The sequence below is a fragment of the Nasonia vitripennis genome, chromosome 5, assembly GCF_009193385.2.
Source record: "Nasonia vitripennis strain AsymCx chromosome 5, Nvit_psr_1.1, whole genome shotgun sequence".
NCBI lineage: Eukaryota > Metazoa > Arthropoda > Insecta > Hymenoptera > Pteromalidae > Nasonia > Nasonia vitripennis.
In genome coordinates, this window is record NC_045761.1 from 7,174,301 (window position 1) to 7,192,636 (window position 18,336).

General features: G+C 43.4%; 2 protein-coding genes and 1 long non-coding RNA gene across 8 annotated transcripts; 1 reads left to right on the forward strand and 2 right to left on the reverse strand.

The window, feature by feature from the left end:
• Positions 1-286: 286 nt before the first annotated feature.
• Positions 287-3,897, reverse strand: Rpn6 (proteasome p44.5 subunit). 6 transcript variants are annotated; one of them, NM_001159974.1, is made up of 6 exons: positions 3,801-3,897; positions 3,315-3,411; positions 2,511-2,857; positions 1,747-2,141; positions 1,338-1,662; positions 287-1,259 (listed from the first exon to the last, which is right to left on the reverse strand). In NM_001159974.1, exons 3-6 carry the CDS (start codon positions 2,829-2,831, stop codon positions 1,029-1,031), a joined length of 1,272 nt encoding a protein of 423 aa, NP_001153446.1. In that variant the 5' UTR covers positions 2,832-2,857; positions 3,315-3,411; positions 3,801-3,897; the 3' UTR covers positions 287-1,028. The 6 variants fall into 6 exon arrangements, with proteins under 6 accessions (NP_001153446.1, NP_001153445.1, XP_016844686.1 ...); NM_001159973.1 differs by having other exon boundaries at positions 3,577-3,840; XM_016989197.3 differs by having other exon boundaries at positions 708-1,259; positions 3,697-3,892.
• A 675-nt stretch (positions 3,898-4,572) lies between these two features.
• Efhd1 (EF-hand domain family, member D1) lies at positions 4,573-18,242 on the reverse strand. The gene is made up of 4 exons (NM_001159976.1): positions 17,677-18,242; positions 9,185-9,332; positions 6,359-6,493; positions 4,573-6,070 (listed from the first exon to the last, which is right to left on the reverse strand). The coding sequence occupies exons 1-4, from the start codon at positions 17,844-17,846 to the stop codon at positions 5,933-5,935; spliced, it is 591 nt and encodes a 196-aa protein (NP_001153448.1). The 5' UTR covers positions 17,847-18,242; the 3' UTR covers positions 4,573-5,932.
• On the forward strand, positions 6,066-6,496 carry LOC116417693. The gene is made up of 2 exons (XR_004227959.1): positions 6,066-6,232; positions 6,294-6,496. It is a non-coding gene; the product is annotated as an uncharacterized LOC116417693 (long non-coding RNA).
• Positions 18,243-18,336: the final 94 nt, after the last annotated feature.

The window sequence follows — 18,336 nt, forward strand, 5'->3', positions numbered from 1 at the left end:
AAAACCACATGGCCTCTGCTGCACTAGTACATAATACGACGTCACAAGGAGCTAGTGAAATGTATATGTATAGCGGCGTCGATCTCGAATACGGCCTCTTCAAAGGCGTGACGTCATGGTTCCTTTTCTTTTTCTATTCTTTCTCGCATTGGAAAACACACTCGACACTGCAGGCATTCCTACTGCTTTGTTGCTCCAAGCAGTTCTCTCTTCCGTCCGATGATTGGATTGGATTTTTTTCGTGTTGAAAATGAGAGAATGATTTTAGAATTAAAAGTACTAAAACTTGCAAGCACCATAACTTTTTTTATTTCATTGTATATCTTTTATAATTTTATTATTTCCCTCACTTTTTATTTAAAAACATTTTGGACTTTTTAAATTAGAAAGCTCTCTTTTCAACAATAATGGCATTTGTCAAGAAAGATACTCATTTTAAAATGTTCAGAACACATTGAGAGCAAATTTTTCTATTCGTCGTTTTGAGAAGTTTAAATTAAAAAAAATTTTTTGCTTTAAATAAAAATGTGTAAAATTTTAGATTCAGACGAGCAAATTGTCATCTTCATCTATGAAGTAAAGGTTTTATCGACTCAAAACGGCAACTCCCATACAGAAATAAAACTGTAAATAACTCTGAAAACAGAAACAGTTTTCGGTTTGAATGCCCACGAAAAGCATCATGAAAGTTGATAACAAATAAATCGTTGCGTTTTACTCGATTATTTATTTAAATTGTTTATCAAATTTCAAAAAGCGAAAAATATCATCAAAAAACAATGGTTTTACTACAATTTTCTCCGGGTTCTTTTTTGTAAAGAAATTTGGTGTGTGACTTTGCTTCTCCAACGATTAAGTACAGAAACTGGCAAACCGTTGAAAATGGTAAAAGTAAATTGCAAACTTCGCCAATACAAAATAAGAAAAGAGTGCAATTCATTGACGGTATTTAATACGGAGCTAATCGTTAATAGTAATAATCGTAATTATAATAGGTTGTTAATTGTACAAATTTCAGTTAAATAAGGCTAGGTAAGCTTCTTGGCTTTCTGGTAAAGCGTGTCCACAACCTTTCCCATACTGTGTACTGTTTCCAATGCTATTTCGTAGGTTTTGTCTCTTGGCGTGTCTTCGAAGACAATCAGAACTCCCTCACCTTGATCAAGAACGCCACGCAGTTTCTTGTCCAGAATCATTTGCGACAGTTTCTTCTCTACTTGCGAAATTGAAAGAGATATGCAGGACGCTATGTGACTGACCTGAAACAACGAATATTCATCGTTAACAATATGAAGAGAATTTCACGTGACTGTTCGGCAAAAAGCATTATCATTTACCTGTACGCGAGAATAAGGTTCGACAATTCGACAAAGATTTTGCTCCAGCATTGTGTCGTAAAGCGAATCGAGATGAGCACGCACAATAACGTCTTCTTTCAGCTCCTGACGGTATTGTTTCACAGCAGTTTCAAAGTCGGCAAGAGAACGACGATGACTTGCTTCAGCTACAGCTTTCATTGCATCCAAATCACGTCCAGCGTATTTCACAGCAAGTTTACCCGACATGATCGTTTGAACGTCTTCGGGTGCGCGAAGCATAATCTTTGAAAGTAACATGTACTTCAATGCTGTCAGAGCTTTAGGGCATTCCACGCTGTCATAACTGCAGAAGAAAAGCATTATGTTAAAGGCGTTTTTTAAATAAAATGACTATCAATAATACGTTTGAAAAGTCGAATCTTCTTACCCTTCAAAAGCTTCATAAAAATAGGAATAGGCAGTCTTGAAGTCTCGTTCATCAGCAGCATGTAGGATACCGGACATTAAGTCTAGAGCAGCTTGCATTTTGGGTGGACAGTAAATGGCGTTTGCTGTAGTTCTAGCACTTGTTAATGCAGCTCTTGCCTTAGCGAGATTGCTCAGGGCATGATAAGTCTTACTTTCAAGTAATTGCACCTCAACCAAAAGTTGTTTATCATCTAATTTTTTGAGCTCCTTCAGCAGTGCAGAACCAAGTTGAAGCGCTTCTGCAAACATGCCAGTGTCGAAGTATAGCGCAATCAGTCTTGCCTCCAGGCTTTGTCGCAAAAAGGTACGACGCTCTTCTTTTGCCCATTCTATACATTCTTTGCAAAGTTGTACCTGTTTTGAAAAATTCAGATGATTACACACATTTGCAAAATCAGACTTGAAGTATGCGAAACAAAGAAAAGATTTCAAACAAAGACTGTTGTTGACTTTGTTTATTTATAGATCTGAATCAAGCTGAGATATTTCAAGAAGTTATACTGCTCTCAAAGACCTTGATAAATAAAAATTTTCTTAGAATTATCAGATCTAACTACTGCCAATGTTTATTATTGGATAAGTTTCCTAGACTAGATCCCAATATTTTGAAGTACCAAGTTGAGTTAATGCAAGCATAGGTATTAGAAAAAACAAATCCAAAACCAGAGACACACTCATGGCTTGGCTCTGATGTCGCAAGCATTCACTACAATTAATACTGACCTCAATGCCTATGCCAGCCTCGAGATCCAGAAAGAAATCGACGAGGGATCTGACAAGCTTGGCTGCCTTAGCCTTGCTGATGAGGCTGAGGAAGGGCCTGGTGGCTTTGATCAGGTCGGCCAGCTCCTTGGCCTTGCCCTCTTTCTTGTAGAGCTCACCCAGTTGGAGTATGCCCTGCTCCTTGACCCTGATGCTCTCTTCATCGTCTTCAGCTATGCCGATGTTCGGGTCGGAGACGATCTCGTTCAGGAGGTTGATACCCTCGCTATGGTTCGTCATGGATACCGCCTGCGCCCGCTCGAACAACATCGCGCCGGCCATTCCACCCCGAATTTCGCCCAGTCACTCTGTTGGACGTAGCAGCGAAAAAATTATTTGTTTATTTATTCGCAACTTTATAGATGGACGGGTGTATTTGGGGAAGTCAGCTGACGAATTTCCGCGTTAAAAGGATCTGTTTACCGACAGGCAGGTGTGAGACTTGAAATTTTACGAGTCCGAGGATTTCCTAACCTCAAAAACGCGACGCTCGGCAGACGTAGCTTGCACGAAATCACGATCGAGCGAGAAGGATACGGATGGCGTTGCACCGAAATATCGAGTGTTTGCTCCGCTCACACGTAGGGGAAAATCTCTCCTTTCTGTCAAAGCACTCGTTCACGCGCCTTTCGCCAAAATATGCTAAACTGCAGTTTCTCGATCTGTCTTTGGAGCCTATCCTTGTCGTTCTCTCTCTCGATATATATCAGAAATCACGGAGCAAGTAAGTATAATTTTCGCGTCATCGGCATCAAGCACACAAACCTCTGATCCCCCTCTCGGCGAGTAGTCTCTCCTCTCTCGTCTTCGTGTCGCCGTTGATCAGTCAGCGGCTTCGTCGTTAGCTCTTACAACTTCCACTCTGCAAAGCAAAAATAGTAAAAAGGGTGAAGGGCGGAGGCAATGCGTGTGTATAGAGGCCGCCGCGCGTATATTGCTATAGGTTTAAGGTTAGGTTCCGCCGGGGGGGGCAAGCTATAATATACGATCCTGGCTGGGCACCTCAGTCTCTCGAAAACACACTCACTATGGCTTCTCCAACGTTGAATACAATAAGATCTATGCCGTGTCTTACTCTCTCGTTGGTTATTGGGTGTATAAATGCGTTGTCTCGGATTTTTCACGGCTGATGTGTGGAAAAACTCACGTCATTCCCGCGATGTTGCGTCGTCGTCGCGCTCGCGGATACGCTCGTTGGGAGAAACTGAGGATTCGAGAGAAATCGCGAAGAAAGAGTATAAGTGCACCTACATATACGCGACTATGAGGAGGATCGCTACTTAAGTGTGTTGGCTGTTTACGCCAGTGAGATTTTGGCGTGTGTCCGCTCGGCGGAACCGTCGTGACTGGACGAATTTGAGAGCCCTCTTACGGTCACGTCAATTCGTGGTATTATTCTGCAAGGTTTCACTCCCAGTATAGAGGGCTCTGTTATTCGCTCGGTCGGTGTTCTCGGCCTCAGGCATCTGCAGCCCGCTCAGCCGTTACGCCGAGCGATACTGGCTATTATCTCCTTATAGTACTCTGCAAACATTTTACGATGAAATTAGGTGTCTGCAGCATTTGAATATCAGGTAACCGGCATAACTCAAAATTATGATTTATTTGCGAAGTTCGAAACTGTTGAAAAACGTTAACTAATCTATTTTGAATTTTCCCGGGCTGACTTCGATACATATATCGCTGCAAGAGAAAATGACGCGGCGAGTTTGAAAGTGCTTGATGCACTACATAGTGGAAGGGGAAGACTATAACGCACCATATGTAGGTATAAACGTTCATTGTCGTACAAACGCACGTCCGTATGTGCAACTTACGAATGGAGTAATTTATTCCAGAGTTCTACCGTGATTTTAATAATTGGCCCTCGTTAAGAGGCTTATTATAAACAAACGAAAAGGGCAGCGCGACAAAGGGCACTTTAAACTTTACGGTTGGAGTAGCGGAAAACGTATTATCCAATTTAACAATGGAACAATAAGGCAACCGGTCGAAGCAGAAGTAGAGTAAATGAGCAGTAGGATTAGAGATACTTTTGAGACTTTATTTATCAGAAATAATAGATACAATTTCTCAAAGAAGTATGCAGCAGACAACTTATGGTTGATCATTACCATTAAAATAACAATGATTCTAAAAAACCTGGTTAAAATCTACACAGTGACAGCGACTCACGCTTACAATATTCGTTATATACAACGCTCTTATGCTAAAGAAAATCCTCACTAAATCTTACTTTATCTCGGCGGTAAAATCTGAATACAAACAAACCTAAACATCTAAAAAACGGTTAAAATTACTATAATGTAGGAGGTGCGCCGAGGCGTATATATGGGGACGTATTACAGTCTCTGTGTGCGTCAGTCGTTGTGTGTATTCTTTTTTCTTTTTTTTTTTTTTTTGTAATCGTTTCTTCTTGCTCTCAATCAACCCCTTTTTTAGAACAAATCCGAAATGCATCTGACGTAAATGCTTTAAAAACTTTGCAAAGAAACGCGCTCATATGTAGGCTCTACGTTCGCTGCTTCTACAATGATTCAAACTCAGAAAAAATAATTAAAAAATGCAGCGGTTAAAACTCTTAGACATAGGCGCCTCTTTTCATTGATCAGTTAATGTTAGTCCCGTAATTAAATAATACATGAATCGCATGTAAATATAAATATAGGTATATTTTATATACACAGAGTTTTTTTAGTTACGAATACGTTTTTCATGCGTGCGTAAAATTGCCGCGCGAATGGTTTTGTCCCGTTAAAATGTATAGATAGCGCGACGATGACAATATTGAGATCGGAAAAACGTCGACGCGCAGGCGGAGATAGGCCTCGGCAATACTCAATAAAGTATATAATTGTGACGTGTTTTCCATTAGCAAAAAAAGTTACTACGCAGCGTTACGCGCTTCTTCGATTAAACACCGTACACGACTTGTCTAGTAAAAACACGAGCAACAACGACATAACATGTATACATATGCGTATGTTAATATATATATAATAATAATAAACTTCGCTCTTCATGGCTTGACTATTAGGTGTACAACATCGCACGCAAAGAGCGTTCCCGAAAAAATTCTTGTTTCCCCTATAAATTTTTTCGCGCAACAAGTTCATATAAAAATTTCGAATTGACAATCACTAATAAAATACTCTTCTCGCTAAAACGTCGTCCGCAATAAAATCTTTCAAAAATAAACGCTTTTCACAAATTTCAACGACGACACATTACATTACAATATAACACACGTATCTCCGAATGATCAGCAACAAGAATTTTTCTCGAATTCGCCTGTCGACGTACTATAGGCGTGTTTAAATAGGAATCGAGCTCGCGCGCGCGTGGGGGCGTTTATTTCTTCGAGGATGTTTACGACGGAAGCTTCAGTTTTTGCCGAAAATAGCAGCTCGTTGTCGGAACTGTTCGCGCCTCGCAGCGCGTTCTTCTTCCTCGCGTTTCCGCTCCTCCTGCTCCATGCGAATCTCGTCCTCGAACTTGCTCGATTTGCGCAGCTGCTCGATCTGAAAGTTGGAATTTGTTTTTTAATTTTTTTGAATTGTTTGCGTTGCTTTTGCAGGAATTCAGTGTCGGGACAAAGGAGACGCTTGATTACACTGCATCGTGACTGACGATTTAAGGAAGCTTTTATCCGTTGTTGACTCAAGAAGAAAAGGAAATTCTTGGTAATTTTCAAAATTGCCTGGTTTGTCATCATAAACATTAACGTTATCATTATTTTCACAGAAAGATCGTCAGTAAAACAAAAAAAAAAAAATTAAACATAGGTATCAATTGAATAAACATCTCACCTTGGCTTCGAAGAAATTCTTAGCTCCGGTCACGCCAACCTCGTCAACGTCCACCTCCGTAAGTCTGGCGAGTTGTCCCAGTCCGGAGTCTGACTCAAGCTCACCTGCTCGCGCTTTGCGGTAGATCAGCAGAAACTGCAAAAAAAAAAAAAAAATAAACACTTATAAAACGCATTTTTAACATAAGCCTTCGCTTAAATAGTTATACCAGAAAAAGTAGGCTATTATCCCATCCTCGTAAAATTCTAACTCGACGTTTATACATCTTAATTACCCGTCATTCCAGCGCAGAAAGTCCGCACGAAAATCGTATAACCGTAATACCAGTTCGCCTAATTAGCCAAAAAAACTCTCTAAAAGCGCTCACGCTTGTACCCGCGTTTAACGTACGTCATTCGAACATACAGTACACGTATACTTATCATCATTAACTAGAAATCTCGCGAGGGGTATTCGTATAATGTTCTCGAAAATTAAAAAGGGTGATGCTCGGGAAATCGCGCGCACGCGACGCATAAACAATGAGCGGAGAACGCGATGACTCATCCCGCGTGACGCTCTCTGATGTGTGTCAAACGCGAGAGAGCATAATCGTAATTCCCGAGACTATTTCCTATTCCGATTCCGCATAGATGGTCGCGTCGCGTTGTACTGATTCATGTGTCTACGGGGATAAATCGTTATCGGATTTTTTTTTTCCGGGTTGATGATCGATAGTGCGTTTTTTCTATTTTTGTTTTACACCAGGGAATTGCTTTACGGTTTAATAGCATACTATGAGCTGTAAAGTAATCAAGTTTCTTTTTTTCTCGACGATCGAAAAATCCTACCTCTTTTGTGCCCGGTTAAAGAAGCCAGAAAAAATGCCGCAAAGAAATCAGTGCCCCCGCACGCCGGTGAATCACTTTCATCAACACGCGTGTGTCTCTTTTCATTATGCGCTAAAATGACGCTTCCTTCTGCTCTAAAATAAAAAGAAACATATCCGGCGTATACGTAAACAAACTCGTTATACACTCCCTCGACTTTTCGCGTACGCAAATGCGTACGATGACGCATGCAAATGTATTATAAAATTAAACGTAAAAAAAAGGGCCAAGAGAAAGGATAACGTATACCTGCTTCCCCAAAATTGGCAATGTCAAGTGCACGCGGATAAATCACTCGGAGCGATTATAATCATCGAGCGAGAGCGATGACTCACGCGGCTGAGTAACTCGTCTCTGCGGTGAATGAAATTCATGCGTGTACTCGCACCATCGAGGGGTTGATTATGATGACGAGCGTAGCGTTGCTGGGAGACACGTGTCCACATGGAAATGCTCTTGGGGTTCTGTTTATTGATCGGATGTACGGATTCGATTTGAAGCGTAAACTTCGTTAAAAGTAAATTTATTTTTAGACTGCAGCACGGTGCTTATCAGCCTTATCTCCGGAAGTACGGTGTATCCTGACTGAATTTTTTTCCTCTCCGCAGACCTACACCGACGACGACTCTTTCCCCAGTGCTCGTAATGAAAATCCATTGTCCCTCTCTCTCTCGGTTAAAAGTCTCGCGCTCGCGTTATACACAAAGAAGGCCGAGGAGATGGAGAGAAAAAGAGCTCCTATACGCAGAAGAAGAAAAAACGAAGAGAAGCCGATAATTGGCGCGCTTTTTTCAAACGAGCTGGAAACCTAAAAACGTCGACAGCAAACAGACGCAGACAACAAACCGCGAAGGAATTATCGGTCGTTCGTAAATTGACCTTCATCATCGTTACTCTCGCGGGCTAATTTTACCCGCGCGCATTTAACGGAATGAGCAACGTCCACTGCACAGGCTCGCGTAAAAAGGGTCGGGATACAGTGTACAAAGAAAATTGCGAGGGAGAGAGTTGAATAAGCGAAGGATGAGTCACCGAGTGTGTGTGTGTGTGTGTATGGCAGACGCGAAGCGCATAATCATTACGCGTATATGTGCTGTACGTGTAGAAATTTGTGAGACAGTTAGGAAACGGCACTTTTGACGTGTACAACTGTTAAAAAGGGCTGGCTGCATATCGAGGTGTGCCACGGTGTGGTAGAAAATCGCTCCGAGTGAGAGCGTTGGGAGAAACGCGCGGTTTTATCGAATCCTATAATGACGAGCGAGCATTGCGGTATTAATCATACGAAGATTATTAATTCAATAGCCGCATCGCTTCTCGAAGTGTTCGATTAAATCAACGACTATACATATAATCTTGAAAAAACCGCGCATAATCGAGCGCTGAAGATTCTTTCTACGAGCTGATGGCTCATTTCGAATTGGAGATTAGGCGATTGACCTTGCATTTTACATGCGGGAATTGTTCTGGCTGGCGTCTGGCTGCGAGGGAATACGAATCGCCGCCGATAGAACACGTTGTATACACCAAGCGACGACTGGAATGTTAACGAAAAAGCTCCCGCCGAGGGCTGACTCACTACTGGACTGGAACAATGAGGATTGCTTGTAACTCGAGGTGTAAGTTCCTTTTAATCGATGAAAATTATCCACACGATGAAGCGCCTCAAGTATAACTGCCAATCACGGCTTTACTGTAATCGGATAAATTATGCAGAAGCCGTATAAAATTAAACGTTGAAGTTTTCGCACCAATAAAACACACGTCGATAACCCCAGCGAAGTATACACTCCCATATCGTTTTCCAATTGCGGAAATCGAGCCGCTCACGCGATGAAATTAGAATATGTCTCTCCTCTCGCCCTGAGTAATTCAAGAGCCGCTGCGCTGCACTCGTGCCAGTAGCTTTCCCGATATTTCAGTCTCGCGGCGTAATAATAACAGAGAGTTGACTGACCTCCCGGAAAGAGATGCGACTGTCGCCGTCCTCGTCGACCTCCTGGATCATGGCTTTGAGGCCGAGATGGGTCTGCGGGGCTCCGAGTACCTCCATCATGCGCTTCAGCTCCGCGAGGTCCAGGAAGCCGTCCCGGCCGTCGTCGAATCTGGAATAGAGATGAGGAATTTTTAGAATTTTTGTTTTTTTTTTTTCCTTTTTCAAGTATTGAATTTTTATGAGATTTCTATATTTATTCGAGATAAGGGAAGCGTCGTACGAATAAGCGGAACTTCTGCAGGTTTTTGTTACTTTTCATGGCTTCAATCGTCTATTTCAAGCTAAAAAGAAGGAAGCTCGTCTAGATTTTCACACTAGGAACGTCAGGGCGCATCAACTCGACCTGGTGTCTTAATCGTTAATGGCGCGATTAACTTTCCAATTATACGCTATTATTGGATCAATCGCATTAGCCGCAAGAAAAAGGCGTGACGTCTGATTAAACTGAATGAGGCAACTTTTTTCTTACACGCTACTCTCTCCCGCAATTAAACAATCAACATCAGCGCTTATGGATAGGCAAGAATCGCTTCGGTGAAAGAAGGCAACGATGACGATCTTTACAGACAGGAAGTGTAATTACGTGCTTTTCATGCAAAATACATCGAAATCATCTCTCAGATTTTACATCTCATGAATATCAAATCCGGCGCTGATCGCTCATTCAAATCCCTTTTCTCGATCGCGCAAGGATCCGCAGGTTTTTCTCCGAGAAAGAAAGTCTGCGCAACAAACTGCCATAAATCGACTCACGATTCCACGGCGTATCCGCTGCACATACACCCAATTATCTGTAGTCTCTCATGGTAAAACGCGCGAAACTCTCACTGTTTCCGTTAAACCTCGTATATACGCATATACATATATATAGACGGGACGATCCAACCGATTATTTTTTCCGGCGTTCGCGGTTACGTAAAAAATCGGCGCTCGAAGCGAAAGCCGTATCGGTGCTTTGTTGCCGCTGAGAATTTTTCCGCGGATGTGTCTCGTTGCATATACACTGTCGTTGGGAAATTATAAGCGCGAGAGGAAAGTGTCGTCTGGAAGAGCGGAAGCGCGAGATTACTAAGGATTAATTTTAACAAAATTTTAACACACTCTCTCTCTCTCTCTCGGTGTCCGGTTAGCACATCGTCGCGCGCACAGCCCATAGGACATCGCGTGCGCGTATAAATACGGAGACACCTAGACTTTTCGCGCTCGGCCGTACGTAACGCGGTTATATTCGCGTGCGCGCATTATATCCTACAGGTATAGTCGTATACGAGGAGAGAAAGGCGTCGTCGTTGTCGTCGAGGTCGTTGCACCCCCGCGAGCTAACGCTCGCTCGTTGTTTGTCACGCTGACGATGCACCTCGCGACTTGTCAACGTTTGTATTTGTCGCAGAGGAACCGGCACTGCACCAAGTGTGTGTGTGTGTGTGTGTGTGTGTACGTCGAGACAGTTTCCGATGCTGCGCTGGTGAACACAAAGGAGCTTGATGCGCTGATGATATTGAGGTGTATTACAACCAATTGCGCAAACGAAATCTCGACAAAGCGCGAGCAGCTATACGACTCGAATTCGCCTACATACTTTACATGCGTGTCCCGACGAGGCTTTTGTTGACCCGCCCAATGTATTAGTTTCATCTCCGCGTATTTTCTTACTCCGCGCGCTGTAACGTCGTTGTGACACACGCACACACACGGCGGTTACGTGATACGAATTTCCTTTGTAATACACCGGTTTTCAGTCCAAAGACTCGTGTTGTGTCACGCGTAGAAATGCGTGTGTTAGCGGTGCGACACGTGTCGTTATTGTTTTTTACTTAATATATTCGGGTGAGAAGTTGAAAATTTCTCATTATGGGTACAAATCGCGCGCGTTCGGATTACTCGCGGGAAACAAGACATTCGTCAGTCGTTATGCGGTAGGAGAGTTTAAGGACGATAAAGTCGAACGACATTGTGCAATTCGCGGCTGTTACGTAACGCTGCTGCTGCTGCTTTTCAAGCGAGCGGTTGTAAACGTGGCTTTTTTTCAGTGAATCGATCTGCGAGAGGCTTTACGTGGTTGTAAAGCTGAAATGGAGCTAATAAACAATCGTCTCGTTATAATAGAAGCTTCGCTTTTCAAAAAGCTCGAACGTCCATTATTAACCAACTTAATCACCAGACCCGATAAATTTAACAGATCAATCGCGACGCGTCAGTAATAAATCCATCTCCAGATTGATTCCAACAGCTCTGCAGCTTCGTTACTTTCCCGTTGTCTGCAGCTAATCTGAATGCCGCGGCGCTTTTCCTTTCTTGGAGCCCGATAAATTGAGTTTTCGCCTTCGCGGGCGTTTGTTTCTTTGCGTCGATAAGTGTCTAGTCGATGATGAGTAGCGATGCGGATCGATTATTGATTTAATTGACGTTCGTTACTTTCCATACACGCATTTGATCGCGGTCGTATCTTTTTATTTTGATTCTCCACGCGGAGCTAATTAGTGTAAGCATGAATATTCGATCTCTGAGTACTTTTTGTAATCGCCTCGACAGTTTCCTATTCCGTGTCGCTACGAGAGCGAATAAATATTTATTCCTCGCTTTGTACGCTAGAGACGATAAAATCAAGGCTACTATTTAATTTCTCACCGTTGAATTACACTCCGAGGCAGCAGCTAAGATTAGCAAAAGTGACACGTGTTAATAATTAAAGCTGAATTCAAAATTACTCCAGCTCGCAAAAAAAAAAAAAAAAAAAAAAAACACTGCAACGCAACACCTAGAAGTCGCCGAGTATCTCAAAGGCTCTTACAGGTGTATGACGAAAGCAGCGAACACAGTTCCCTTTTTACCTGGTCTTTCGGCAAACATCAGCACACAGACGTATAATATACGAAAGTGGAGCGACGTCCTTGCGAGTAGGTGAAAGTTTTAGCGACGATTTTAATTAATCGCGGAACGAAGAGACGTCATTAACTCTCTGATATAGTCGCGATTAAGAGGCGGCCTTGTCGAGAATTCGCTTTCCTGCCTACGTTTCTCCGATACTATATTTTATCGATTTTTGAGACATACCGGACTTGCAGGATTTCGAAAATCGATTTGCTAAAATTTACGTTTATAGCTTTTATATACTATAAAAAGCAGAATCGTCGCGTTCTCAGAAGTCGCTTTGCCACTGCTCTTTTAAAGGTCTTCGCTGATGGCGCACACGTTCTTATCGGCGTAGCCTCTCTCGGCCTTATCAAAGGGGAGCGAGTTTGTTTGCTTCTCTCTCGACTGAAAAAAACAAAAAAAAAAAAAAATACACACGGCGATGCAACGCAAAAATACACAGTTGCAGTGATTCATCCGTTGACGCACGGATATTACTCAATTTTGCGATCTATAAAGTCAAAATAACCGACGCGTATTTACACGCGCTGCACATCGGGGAAGGGTTGAGTCGTGTGAAGCGATGCACTCGTGTCGGGGAGGTCCATACAAGCCCAGGGGGAAACCGAAAGAGCTGTATGTGTGGGTGTGTAACGATCACAGGGGAGGACGGATGGAATATTACAGTCGACCCACGCGCGAGTATAACACATGGAAAAATTCTGCGGGGGTGGCAGGGCCAATTTCAAACAATAGCGTCTTTCTTTTGGACGTTTCACTTTGTCGAGAGAAAGTATAAACATCGTCGCGCACGACAGCTGACGATGGCGATGCGGTTTTAAAAAATGAAATTGGACTCGTAAACCAACTCACGTTCGCCGTAATTACGGATCTTACTCTACTGTCCGGCAAGAAAAGAAAAAATGCTCGATATAGAGCGAAGGATAATTAGGACTTTTGCGAGAGAGACGACATAAAAACGTCGTCGGAGTTGCTGTCTATTCGTAGAAAATCGATTCCCGATGAAAACGAGCGCATCTCGCCTCATAACAATATAGCTCTCCTCGAAAATTGCTCATTCCAACGAACTCGTCTCTCTCTCTCTCTCTCTCTCTCTCTCTCTCTCTCTCTCTCTCTCTCTCTCTCCGAAAACTCGCTTTCAGAGAGTTCCACGAAAGCTGGCCCGTATTACCCGTCAAATAGCTGCTGCTGCTGCTGCAGTGCATGTGTGCAGCCGTGGATTCCAATTATATACATCTCTCGCTCGAGTATAATATACGCGGGAGAGAGAGAGAGAGAGAGAGAGAGAGAGAGAGTATCTCTTGAAATAGAGAAAGGCTAAATTCGTCGTGTGGTATGGGGGTCGTAAAGGCGACGGTTTTAGAGCCGCGACGACGAGGTGTAAGACGACCCGCTGGGTTTTCTCGGAGTAAATCGCGACGAAGTCGAGTTGGCCATAGCGATATATGGTCGCGGGAGAGCAGTGGCTTCTTTCTGTATAGGTCGATGGAGAGGAGTTTGGCCGGATGTGATAGTTTATACATAGGGGTGAATGTTGATGATGTGGGATGTTTAGTGACCGGCTGATTCGGTGCGACGATTTTGTTCATTTATATCTTCGAGGACGGTAAATCGAGCAGTAGAATAATTATTTTAAGATATTTCAATATAGCGCTTGGCTTCTTCTGAATATACAAAAGCCCCGCAAAAAAATGCTATACGAAACCCAGCTAAAATTGCACCGCTTGCGCAACTGTATAACGATATAAAAAAAAAAAGTTCGGAATGCCGCAGGAATTGGTAAAAAAAAAAAAATTCGCGGGGGTGCAGTGGAGCCACCCCAGGGCGAGTCGAGCTCCCCTTCCAGTGACCTACATTTCGAGGAGAGAGGAGGGGAAGGGGCTTTTGTGCTCCTCGCGACGACATTCTTCTCCCGTGTGCTGCTGCAACGCGCAGCGAAAATCATTCCGACGTACGAGAGAACACGGCCTTTTAAAGTCACTGTTGCATAGACGGCTCTTATACGGATTTTTATGAAAAACTGTCAGGAGTATAGTAGGTAGTTGTTTTCTTTGATCGATTGCGACTGTAGATGTATTGATCGGGTGTAGGTGATATATATAGGCAAGTCATGCTAGTTTTTAGGAGATTAGATGTTGGGCGTACTGAACTGAATCTGTCGATGATTAATGAATTGTTCTATATCAGCCTTTATCAGAATTAATGTAACGTATTCTATGTAAAAAACAAAAAACGAGTTCGCGTGGGTGTAAACTCTGCGACTTAAAAGAGAGCTGATCCTCGCACACCAATAAAACGTAATACACACCGCGCATGCAGTCCATCGAGCCGAACAATCAGCACAGAGACGATCGACAAGATTACGATTACAATACCCGACCATCCCGCACACGTTCTACATCGCCGCGAATCAACGATACCGCACACAAAACGCTATCTCGACTCCTCATCGGTACACGTTGCACACTATAAACAAAACAAAACGAATCTTGGCAATAACACGTTTAACGTCACACACGTGTAGGTACACCTACGACAACCGCATCGCCACACACATACCGTAAACGGAATTCCTTTCCCTTTTAGCGCATTAAACGTGCCGAGGCGCAGGTGTAGACTACACAATGCACGACGTCTCGCGAAAAACAAAAAGCGTAATTCGCTTAGATGCGGGTCTATACACACGTGTGTCGTGCGAAGGGGAAAACGGTCCATACCGGATGTGCGTCTTTTTTTCATTGTCCTGTGCCGAGGCTTGAAATTCCCCGTGTAGGGCTTGATAATATGCCAGCTGTTTAGGAGACAATTTTATAATCGCTGTGCGAATGTACAGTGCGTTTAAGGTCCAAGGATTTATGAAAGGTATGGATAGAATAGTTCTGATGTGGAGCTGACGATTGCATTTGATTATACATTTCTAACACACACGTACAAGAGATCGTTTCGCTGATTCATTCGCGCAGCGACGAAAAATTAGAAATCTCTAAGCATTAAATCGTGCACCGCGTCATCACGCTACATACAAATCTTCCCGATAGGAGCGACAAATTAATGCGCTGTGGAAACGCGCGCGAGTGTTAATTAAGTTTCCCCTCAATTGTTCATTTAGAAGTATAACGATAAGAATCGTCGTCATTAATTTTGAATTTTTCAATAGTGAAAAAGCCGCGACGATTACAGATGCTTATCGAAGCGCTACAGATTTCAGTCACCTCTTTTGCCCACGAAGAAACAATGCCGAGCGATTTTCGAAAAAAAAAAAGAGCTACTCTCTCCTCTTTCTCAGTGAAATATAACGGAACCCCACTTATACTTTCGCGATTTCTCATCTCTCTCTCGCTATACAATAATTCCTGTACACGCGTAAGAATCTTACTTGCTCACATCGATAGCACAGGTGAACTAGTTTCTCAAAAGCCCCTGCGTGTATTAAATTCCCAGTCCAGAAATGGACTTCTTCGAACCGATATTCCGGTTAAGTAGGTATGGTCGTGCCGATCGGCTTATGTATTGAAGCTATTCGACGTTCTACGTGTGTAATTATCTCTTCGCGAGTAATTCAACGCCGTTCGTGTCGGCGCACGCAGTCGAGGAGATTATAGAGAGACGTTTTATATACTGCATTGTCAGGTCCCATAGCTTCGGAGGAATGTCTCCGCGACTTCCCCGAGAAATCGTTACCCGATCGCCGGTTGCACGGTATACCTGCGCCGTCGACGCCTTCGCATTTAGAATCGGTTATGAGAGTATACTTGAGATTAGGAAATTGCTTCCGTATTATCGCTCCGCGAAGGTCTTCTCCTGCGTATATTTAAATTGTTGCTTATATACAGGTAGTATTCCGAGAAGTGCAGGTTGCTACGGCTTATTGCATCGCCTGGGAAATGAGCTTGGGATGATAGCGATTGAATATTTTAGAGCGATTTTACGGTCGTTTTTTCGTGGAAATTATAGTCGATGCGATCTCCACCTTTTTCTCAGTTGGATTTAAAGTAACGAGAATAATCCAGTTGAATTCGCATTCGAATAGATATATATATTTTATTGATCATAACGGAGGATTTCGCGTTACCGTTATATACGCCGAGACTTTCCTAAACTGATAAACGATGCCGTGAGAGAGAGATAGCTGAAAAACAGTAGCAAGCATACATACGCATTTTCTAATCAACGCTTTATTGGAAACTCCATCATCAAATTTATGAAGGATTAATTAAACTAAAAAAAGCTCGACACACTTTATTGACCCATTTACGTCTTATCTCACGTCCACATCCGATATGCATAGGAATTAAAACCCTAAACACGCTGTAATCACTAACCCTCTCTCTCTCTCTCTCTCTCTCTCTCTCGCTCATTCAAAATAAACACTTGACATTTACAGTTACACACGCGTACTTATACACGTACGTTTTTCTTTTTCACGATTTGAAAATTACCGAGCTCCTACTTTTGCCGCGAGAGCTTTTGAGAAGCTGAAGGAGGGTATAATGGCGTGTACAAGTGTGCGAGAGAGTTCGGAGAGCGAGACATAATAAGTGACGCGCGGGTCGAGGTTGAAGCGTCGCGTGTGCTGTGCGCGTTATACGTGAGAGAAATTTGAGGAGTTTCTTCGGGTTCGCGTCCGCTACAGTTGCGGTGCTAAAACTTTGTCAGGGCGGATTTTTTATAATCAAGTCTGTCGCATACTTATCAAGAGAACAAGCGACGATATTGATCTTAATCGCCGCGCGATACGCGAAATTTATATCCGACAAATTGAACTATCAGCTTAATATTGAATTACGTTTACACATCGAGTTTCACACTCGATGAATCTCGCGCTGATAAGTCGAGCGTAATGCTATCTGATCGCGGATATTCCCGTGTGACTAATATACTATGTTTTAGCGCCGCGAAATCGAATTTCCAATGTTGGGAGCGAGTGTAAACAAGAGCTACTTTTTTTCTGGGAAGCTTATTCAGTTGCGATTCTCAATTTCATATCTATGACTCGGATCGATTTTTCCTTTCAACTATTCTACACAGAGAGCAGAGACGAAAAAATAAAAGCTCGAGTTTACGAACAAGAGCAAACAAGCGAGTACTTAATTTACAAGCGATTCTCCGTCTAAAAACCGAGAGACTCGCGGAGGCACTTCTATTCACAGCCGTAAAGACGTTTCTCGCGCAATAAACGTAAACCAGGTTGGCTATACGCGCGTGTGTACTATACCAATTTCTCAAGAGACTCTTCACGCGCTTATAACGAGCTGCTCTGCATAAAGCGCAGCGACTCGTGAATGAACGATTCGCGTGGAAAATATTCAAAGCTTTTACCACTTTTTCGTTTGCGCCAGCGAAGCTGCCGGTTATTTACGATTCATCGGAGTCGCCTGCTCGAACAGCCGAAGAAGTTCACATTTGTTCATAAGTGATTCGAATGGCTTTCGCACCTAACGGCGCTAATTGATAAGCGAAATTCCGACGCGATTTCGTTACGCTTATCGTATAAAACCCCGTATACAAAAAAAAAGGGGGGGAACGTCCTCCCCCGAACAGAAGGAGAATAAGAAAGAAAAACATACACAGAGACTCACCTGTTGAAGGTCTGCTCGTACTGCTTGATCTCCCGCCTGCTGAGCTCGTGGAACTCGGTGTAAACGTTGACGAACTTGTACTGCTTCTTCACCTCGCGTCCCTCCTCGAGGTCCTCGTTGATCTTCTGCCTCCTGCTGAGCAGTGTGCTTAGTTCCGCGTCGGCCGGCATTTTTCCCCTCTCTCTCTCTCTCTCTCTCCTCTTTTCTGATAATCAATCGAGCGAGACAGAGAGACTTGCTTACTCTTTCAAGGTCAAGGCGCCCCTTTCTCCGGCGACCTTCCTGCTATCGAGCGGGACAGGCGATGTGTATATGTGTGCTGTGACGCCGAAATCGAGAGGGAGCGGAGAGCTCTTCGATTGCCTGTATATGCACGCTGGAATGAGACCGACGTGGGTTGAGGAGGTTAAACGAGGACCGATAAGTTGAAGAAAGAGAAGAAAGAGCGAAGGTAGAAGTAGTAAGTGAACCCCGAACGCGTACGAGTATAAAAAGAGTCCACTCGGAATAGGTGTTCACGCTGCGGCTTGCGCGCGTCGACTGCTCGTTTCGGTTTCCCTCTCGTCGCTCTGCAGTACCTCTGATCTATATAGGTACTCAGCTTCGGTTCGGCTCACTCTCTGCGATGACTGCGGCGGCGGAGGCGACGCTTGCGCAGCT

Excerpts from the sequence above, each read along its gene's own strand:
- Rpn6 (NM_001159974.1), bottom strand. The coding sequence starts at position 2,831 with ATGGCCGGCGCGATGTTGTTCGAGCGGGCGCAGGCGGTATCCATGACG. Across the intron at positions 2,142-2,510 it reads AGGCTGGCATAGGCATTGAG|GTACAACTTTGCAAAGAATG; the intron begins GTCAGTATTAAT and ends TTTTCAAAACAG. Across the intron at positions 1,663-1,746 it reads TTTTATGAAGCTTTTGAAGG|TTATGACAGCGTGGAATGCC; the intron begins GTAAGAAGATTC and ends TTTCTTCTGCAG.
- Efhd1 (NM_001159976.1), bottom strand. The coding sequence starts at position 17,846 with ATGCCGGCCGACGCGGAACTAAGCACACTGCTCAGCAGGAGGCAGAAG. Across the intron at positions 9,333-17,676 it reads TACGAGCAGACCTTCAACAG|ATTCGACGACGGCCGGGACG; the intron begins GTGAGTCTCTGT and ends TCTCTATTCCAG. Across the intron at positions 6,071-6,358 it reads AGAATTTCTTCGAAGCCAAG|ATCGAGCAGCTGCGCAAATC; the intron begins GTGAGATGTTTA and ends TCCAACTTTCAG.